The sequence below is a fragment of the Solea solea genome, chromosome 1 (genome assembly GCF_958295425.1).
Source record: "Solea solea chromosome 1, fSolSol10.1, whole genome shotgun sequence".
NCBI classification, from domain to species: Eukaryota; Metazoa; Chordata; class Actinopteri; order Pleuronectiformes; family Soleidae; genus Solea; species Solea solea.
Genome location: NC_081134.1, coordinates 38,140,681 through 38,149,636, shown reverse-complemented (window position 1 = coordinate 38,149,636; position 8,956 = coordinate 38,140,681). Strand labels below are relative to the sequence as shown.

General features: G+C 39.6%; 1 protein-coding gene across 1 annotated transcript; it reads left to right on the top strand.

Annotated features, from left to right (window-relative positions):
- Positions 1–45: 45 nt before the first annotated feature.
- Positions 46–3,776, top strand: si:ch211-171b20.3 (uncharacterized). Its single transcript, XM_058625500.1, has 7 exons — positions 46–454; positions 555–600; positions 1,234–1,325; positions 1,614–1,755; positions 2,243–2,350; positions 2,443–2,498; positions 3,107–3,776. The coding sequence occupies exons 1-7, from the start codon at positions 238–240 to the stop codon at positions 3,244–3,246; spliced, it is 801 nt and encodes a 266-aa protein (XP_058481483.1). The 5' UTR covers positions 46–237; the 3' UTR covers positions 3,247–3,776.
- The last annotated feature ends 5,180 nt before the right edge of the window (positions 3,777–8,956 follow it).

Below are 8,956 nucleotides of genomic sequence, written 5' to 3'. Positions count from 1 at the left end.
AAAAAAAAACCTTGCCCCTAGAATGGGGCTGTTATAAGCGCCGGTGAAAGTAACGTCTCGAGCTCCGGTGGCAATTTTATATATGCGCCGTTTCCATGGTTACGCCGTGACACAGCACCGTTTTCAAGCTGCGGTTGCCGCTTAACGGTGCACTTCCAGAGATGAAGCCAGTCACAATGACCAATTTATTGTGATACAGCTTCATACGCAGTTTATGTTCATAAGATATCTGCCAACATGATGATAACGTACCACGTTAACTCTGTACCAACGACCGAGGCTTTAACAGCAGCAGTGAGCTCGAACAGCAGCGGCAGGAAGCAGCGCGGCCTAGATGCTGCTGGATTCTCCACATACAGGCACTTCATGATGGGAGCGGGAGGAAGAGGACAAGCGGCTTTCACTCAAAATAACCATTTGAGGAAGAAATGTCCTGCCATACCGCCATTAAACGGTGAGTAAGCATCATTTATGTCCTTTATGTGCTAGCTGAGATGCGGCTAGCTTAGCGAGACATGTCAAATAAATGTGCAACACTATTATCTCTGTTGTAGATTGCAGGGACGGGAAATCAGTGATTAGCAGCTATTTAATAGAAAGGTAAGTTGTGGCATTATTAATACTACATTTATGCTATAAAATGTAGCATCAATATAGTTATTACATCAGTATTCGATCATTTAATGTGGTACTTTTGTGTCACTGTTTTTTTTTTTGACAGTTATTTGCATTACATAAAAGGCCATAGGTTATAGTATTACCAACCCTATAATATTCATCCATCAATGTTTTTCCAGTTTATTTATTTTTATGTAGTCTCAGTTTAGTGCAGTGCTGCCATACCCTTGGAGTTTGGTAGGGGTCGCTGTCTCAACAGGGTGTGCAGAGAATATGGTATTTGGTAGTGAAGTGGTTATAAATTATATCAAAAGCAGTCCGTTATATATATTATCCAAATGTCACCACAGTAGATAAATAACGACCTTATTAATAACATTTAGTTTGACATTAAACTTGACTTTTTTTAGCCATTGTATGATTTTTGACCAGATATTTTGACATTTTCTCAGGAAAGGCACAGGTGTTACTGATAGCATTAAATCATTAGCGTGACTGAGGAAGCTGAATGGATTTCAGCCATTATTGATTTGATTAGTTACACCTGTGCTTTCCCTCCGTGACCTTAAAATGTGTGCAATAAAGAATGTTGACATTTCTCCCACCTATGTGTAGGTCGCCTAACTTGGGTAAAGATGACAAGCTGGAATCAGAGAATAATGATCCAGAGGACACATGTGGGAGGCACTTTCTCTTTGATAAAAAATGTAAGAACCGTTTTATATGATTTTACTTTTTCACTGTTGCAGTTGACAGCTGGTGTAGAAGATTCTTTACATTTTCTTTCCCATAAAACTTATCATCTTTGACCCAAAACTGGATTGTGTTTTACAAGTGGATTTGAAGTCTGGGTCTGTCTCTGTCTTGTAACCTGACAGCCAGTAGGTGGTGCTGTTATCATTCATAATGAGCACAGGTCCTATTTTAGTGCCTGCAAATGTGTGACGTTACTTTTAAAGGTGATTGTCATAGTTTTGAACATGATTTGTTTTGAGGTGCACCGTTAAAGGGGACCAGAGCTACTGTGATTCCTCCACTGCCAAGAGACTACCGTGTCCACAGACCTGGCAACCACTATCCCTTCAGCCTCTCCAAGGAGCTTTCCCACAGGCACGCAGAGCAGCCGTTCACCCTGGGGTAAGACCCGTGGATTCATGTCACTCAGTCCTGCTCTTCATGGCATATTTCTGTAGACAGCTGCACAGATAGCGCTAATCATATTGAAGAGCTCTTTGATTGATGACGTCTCGCATGAATATGAACAAAGTAAAACTGCAGCCACACACACTCTGTTAATATTGTGACACGCATAATTTATCTGTCACAAACTGAAGAATTCAAGCTGCGTGAATGTGACAGCTAAAATATGATAATGCACAATAATGAGTACAATTATTTATATTCATTTTAGTCATGCAGCCTTTTGTGGGAACATTATTATTTTGATGACAATTATGCGAACTGAAATTGCTCCTACATAGTACTTAATCCTATTAATAATGCACTGGAGAACACACATAATGTCTTTTTACATGGTAAAAAGTCTGTTTTCAACCCTTAATATGACTAGAATTTAACTAATGGCAAAAGCAGAATGTGTCATCAACTCAGTTGTGTCTTCTAGCTACCCTGAAAGATATGAACTGAACCCAGATCCAGCTGTCCTCGTTCCCTCCACTTTTTTCCTCAACGGCAGATGCAACCTCTCAGTTGAAAAGTACAAGCTCAGCAGGTATTTATTTCCATCCTTACAAAGTCAATAAGACCATATCAATACTTTCGATTATTTCTCAGATCCATGACTAACATCCGTCTGTTCTGCAGGCCTAAGGTGAATTATCCAACTTGCAACCTATTGACTGTTCAAGACAATCAAAAGAGTGAGTCGTTTTACTGCGTTGACTGTAACGTTTATAGTGAATAGGTTTTCCCACATTCAGGTATTTGCTTTTCCACATTCAGGATTTACTGATAGTTAACATGTCATTTTGACAGAGTTATCCCTCTTTAAACACACAGATCCACGGCCTCATTATTGTCAGTAAGGGTCACTTGTTGCCCACGGTGTTCAGTGTTCAGTGTCACTCACCGGAGTGAGGGTTCTTATTTCAACTATTGGCTGTAGTCAGCTTGAGACTTTTTTCCCCCCAACCACCTCATTGATGCCATATCCTCTCAGATTTTCTCCATTAGTGTAATTGTACTATTCTGAGGTTTGTTTGTGATGCACACAGTGATGAGGAAAAAGAAAGTATCCAAGATTTGACCACTTATTGATATTCCTTAGTTAATCGATACCACTCACAGATTGAGATGTGGAGAAAGAGACGCAGGAGAGTTAATTGGATTTTAAGCATCAGTTGTTCATGCAGGACTGTAAACTATAATTATGGATAATTCTCCTCATTTCATTCCAAAAGTATTTTTATCATCATAATGTTTGATTGTAGATGTCCTCCTAACATTTTCACTGTCTTTTGCCACACAGGCCAGTCTTACCCAGACCCAGTGGTCGGAGCATCTCGCTCTTTTATCCACAGGATATCTGAGCTGTCCTCTTTGGAGGCCGACACCGTGAGACAAGAAAAGCTGAGGAAAAGGAGGCAACCTCGAAAACCCCCATCCTGACAATCACCCTCTTCCCAGTCACACTGGTCAAGGATTAAAACTATCGAATCTGTGCCAACGGCATCTGAACAAAAGACATTTAAGGTACCTTGTTCGTTTCAGTGGCTCCTTTTTACTGCCTGTTTATCCTCAGTGGTAATAGTTTTTTGCTTAACATGGCTGGTCTTCACATTTTGGGATTCCTGACTGGAGCTTCTCTCTTTTAGTGGCCACAGATCGTGTTACTTATTTATTAACTGCATTAAGACTCTCTCTGGAGCTTACCTTTCCCTATCTGCACATTTATTTTACTTTTTTAATGGCTTGTAATGGCTGGTATGTAATACTGCCATATGCCTTGCTGTATCATCAGTATTCTGCAGATGCTGTCTTGGTTGGATCTCATTACGACAATATTTCAGATTGCTGTTGTATACCCATACGCTTTGTTAAGCAAGAGGGACATCTATGTACATAGTAAATGGTTTAGCAAAGCTATTATTGTGCCTTGTAAAACGTCTTCCTACAATTAAACAAATTTATTTTTCATATCACAATAACTTTATGTCTTCTGTAAATCACAACTGTTATTCTCTACCTTTTATTGAACAAGGGCTAACAAGGGGGAGCTTCACATTGTCATTTTCAGTCACTCTATCGACCAGCACAGAAATCCAAATGCCTAAAAACTGCAATGAAACATGATGTGCATTCCATATCTACCAAACAGACAAAACTGTGCCCCCGTATCCCAGAATGTGGTACTTACCCACATAGCACATTGCTGTATAGAGGGCAGCTTATGTCTGAATAGTCATGTTCATTGTGTTTGACAAAGACAGCAGTCAGAGCAGTTGTCATTTTGTTTACAGAGAAATGACAACTCCCATTATTCACTGTTATCTTCAAACTGTGCAAACACAATAGGACACATGGAGGACAACGTTTGGACTTCAATCATTGTAAAGCAAATACGTAGAGTCGTTCTTTGACATCATTGTGAAATTTCAGAATTAGTTTGAAAGAAAGCTTCTCTTACCTTTTGACCACTCTGTTGATTCAAGTCTCTGAAATTTCATTTTAGCAGGCTGTCTATAAATATTTAAGTCAGAACGTAAGAAACGATTCAATAATAATGAAATTCTGTATGTTCAATTTGAAGTTGCTGCAGCTGTTTGACCAATCTCTGCTGTGTTATCCCTCCACTACATGCATCTTTACCTTTGCAGCAGCATTCATTGGTAGAGAATGGCAGGAAACGGCCAAGACGTCCACGTCAATGTCATTTGAAGGACGACCGTATCCTGCGGTCTGTTTCTGAGTTCACACAGAGTGGAAACAGTGAGGCTGTCTTTCAAGTTAAAGATCAAGTTTCGTAATTCTTATTTCTCTTTTGTCACAAATGTCATAAAACATTACAAGCTTGTGGCAGAAGAGCTCCCCATTGAGTCCTATTGTGATGTTTTAAAACGACAGGCTGTGTTTGTGTCCCTCCGTCCCCTCTCTGTGGATCTTAAGGTGTCCGTTTCAGGGACGATCAGTGACCTAGAAACACGGAGCCGTTCCCTCATTCACGTTAAGTGAAGGGACTGTGTTCACTCTTTAATGGAGGCTCAGTCTCTTGCAGGGTTTTTACCTTCCTTTTCATGTGGGCTGAAACAAAATGACCCGGAACAAACTGTCAACAATGAGGTCTTTAATAAGAGCTGTACTGAGGCCTGCCAGCTAGTGGTTTATCCTTTCACCGCAAGTCGACATAACTGTTATCTGGGACAGTTGCAGTAATAGATTTGTTAAGATTGTTTCTCGACTTTATTGAGCTGTTGCCATTCAACATTTGTGTGTTTACAGTCTTTTTTCCTACCAGAATCATCCACTTTCGTTAAAAGCAACCGGGGTATTTGTTTTTACTCATGCAATACTGAAGAATACTTGTGTTACTGTTTCACCTGACTTGATATTGTGCCAGTTGACTCCATCAACAGGGATAAGAGAATGCAGCCTTGTCTGCCAAATTATAACATTGCCAACGCATCAAATAAAATAAAATAAAAAGTCGCCCTAAATATATTTGGGTCAGTGTGAGAGGAAATGAGCCAGCTTGGAAACGAAGTTCAGTATTTTATTACCTTAATAATTCAAGCTGATGTTTTTGCTGAGCCAGTGCACAATCTGACACTCAAGAAATGTATTAATTTAAATTAAATTCTTTTTTTAATAGTTTATTTAAAACCAAGACTTAAAATAAAATAATAAAAAAATGATTACAGAAATATCTCCCGGATGTAGAATGTAGGTTAAGTAGAATGGAGCTGTGAGATTATGCCAGTACACACAGAGGTTTAAAAACAAATGAGAGAATCATTAAGAAAAATCCATATTTCAGGAAAGTCTACTGGAGTGAAGCCAGTGCCAGAGATACATGATCAAGACACAGGAAAATGATCGTCTCACACATTAAAATTGGGACTTCAGAACTCTAGGGCCCGAGTAATCACACAATGGTGATTCCGATTTGGAATTCTTGGTAAAATAATTATTGCTTTTTTGAGGTTATAAACATTCAAAGAACGAATCAGAACTGGTGAAATATTTGATAGAATAAGGGGGATATGTAAAAGTGGCTCAGTAGTGCCCCCAAAGGTGAAACCTGGTATTACACAGTAGCACCAAATTTCACAAAACTTGGTGGAAACATGTCACAGCCCAAGACAAACAAAACAGTTTATTGAGACTATGGTCTCAACTCAACAGGAACTGGATCATTTGGAATTTGGCCAACATGAAAAACACTTAAATTTTCACTAAACATGTCAAAGATGACAACAAACGGTCTTGCAGATTCTAAAGGGCGTTTCCAAGGCAACCATCGTAACCATTCACCACGGAACAGGAAGTGCCCTGTAACTTCGCCATACATTCACCGATCTGCTCGAAACTCACTAGAGTCTGAACTTTGCCTTAATAGTAATTGTATAGCAGTGATAACATACATTCAATTTGTGTATAATAAGGAGAAAAAAACAACCCCTAGTGGAAATACAAAAAGACATTTTGGAGAAAGTTTTGTTGGATGATTCAAATCCCTGAGATGTCTGACACTGAATGCCAACCACATTAATGGGCCAGGCCTGCAGGATTATGGTGGTCATATAAAAATCAGCAGAGGGACAATAAAAGTGAAATGACAAGGTTTGTCGGCATTTAAGAACAAAAGTGGAAGCTCAAAGTCGTACTCGCGTGAACCTGCATTTATCAAGTTGATCGCTTGATTCAACGCTTGCTGCAATGTGGGCTCCAAATGGAAATAAATAAAACATAAAGGTGCTCCATAAAAATGTAGGAAGACAGACACATTTATCAGCGTGTCCCTTGTGTGTCTGCTTATAATTCCAGACCTAAAGCTACGAGCAGAAGCTTCTTAACATGGCACCAAGACTAAAAAGTAAAACAAGGAAATCAAGCGCTTGCCATGCCTGCCTATATATATCTGTATCGTTACAGATCACTTATTAGCCCATTATATTCCATTTGTTAAAAATAGATCATAGAAACAGGAAACTAGTGGGGGATCCAGAGAATTTGTGAATGCTCCTGTTTTTATATGAAGAACATACATTGCCAAAGACACGAGGAGCACAATAAACATGTCAGATGTTTATTACTGATTGTTAGAAGTGCCTGATTTTGATGTTTGTAGTTGGATTTAATATCCCCTTTGTTTGTGTCCTTGTGCTAAGACAAGCTCACTGGATATTAACTGCAACTTTATTAGTCCCACTGTGGGCAATAGGTTAAGAGCAGCAAGATGAGGACAACAAAACACAGTGACAATTAATGAATTCCCCTGCAAGTCTAGCTTCTTGTTTATGACTCCACATTTGACATAGCATTGCTTGTGTCAAGGCAACTGTCAATATGTCACATTTGCAGCTGCTGTGAAATCATTTTATGCCCTAAAAAGTTAAAGGATCCTATAATATAGTTACACAACGATCAGCAACAAAGCATACAGGCTGTGTGAGTCAATAGAAACTCCCGGTCCAATGGTAATCTCTGTGTCTGTGTATTCAAGTGGGGGCACTCAGGGGTCAAATCTTTGTTTTTGCCATCATATAAACACAGAAGAGTCCAAAACTATGACAGATCTATGGCAACAGAGCTTACAGTGCAACAGAAATCCCTGGGTTCTTTGCTTGTCTGCAATCGCAAGGTGATAAAAAACACAGATCATTTTTTATCTTGTAAGATTGTTTGCGGACAAGTTTTTATCGCTGCAAGGTGTTTTTTTTTTTTGTCCTTTCAGTCCCTCTCAGAGCTGCCTGTTATTGTCAGTCATGGGGAAAATTTTACTTATTCACCAACAATGCGCGTCAATACATGGCTGAGAGGTTCTGTGAAAATTATTATCGGCGTCAGTCCCGCCTCAGCTTTTTACATTTTAAATTTATACACTTGGCAGAGCAATGCACACATACACTCACAAGTCCAGAGGGACTAACCTTTCCTGCTCTCTGGCATTTTCTAATATGATTTATGAAATTCACAGTGATGGATGCACCGAGTGCTGCGAGTCATTATCATTACCTGAAGTTTCATCTCTTTCCGAGGCAGAGGTCAGTCCCACTCCACTGCCACACATCTTACTTCATCTGCTGCTTCCTATACCCACAGTGATTTACATACATATGGAACGGAACGCCAAGATAGGTGACTGATGAGGGGACAATTATCAATGATGATGTCATTTTTGGGCAAAGGAAATATGTCTTATCTGTTGTCATTACATTGGCACGGCTCCAAGGTCAGCCAGCGTGCAGAGCTGTTGCCAGGCCATCATCACATCTTTCTGCTGCCGTGGTCTTGAGGAAGTGTATCATCCTTAAACCATCACGCAGTAATGACTAGTAATGAATGGAACGTCATTAGTGGGATGCACTAGATGGCTCATCATCATACATTCTGTGATGTGAAGAGCAAAAGCCCCATTAAGGCTTATTAATGGCAATTCTTCAAGTACAGAGCAGGTACGGCCACATGCATGTTCACGTGTGCTGTGAATTGTATGTAAATCTTGAAGGAAAAGTCACGTGTTTTTGCTGAACAATCTCCCCCAGATCAACCTCTGCCTGAAAATAGTGATCTGATGACACAAGCACAAGACAAACATCCACCTTCTCAGCTCTTTAAATACTGACTCATGCATCTTGCTGTGCTTTTGTTGTAGCTGGGTACATCATTCACAAGAAATAAGATAAAAAAGACTGTCGGGACATTATCAGACGCCACTACATGGACTAATGCAAGTACAAAGAACTGAAACTCATTCACACAGTTTTACAACGCCTCACTAAAATGTACAGGTGTACAAGCAGCGGAAGGAAGTGGAAGACAGATGAGCTGTAAATTGAAAGGATCGCGGACAAAGGCTTCATTCATGAGACAGAAACTGGGTGCACTCATCGGGAGGAAACAACACTTTGTCTCATTAGACTGACTAATTAAAGATTAAATATTTCCGAGGTCATGTTATTTTTAGGTTCACGTCTCTTTTCCTCATTTTTATTATGACATTAAAATGAAGTGTCTAAGTTAAAGAAATGACCCGCAGTTAAAGTGAACTGAACCGTGCAGTATATATTTACCCGGCCATTAGTTAATGTCAAACTTTTTGTGCGTTCACTTTTTGTGAAACTATTAAGACATTAATTCTGTGTCTATACACACAGAG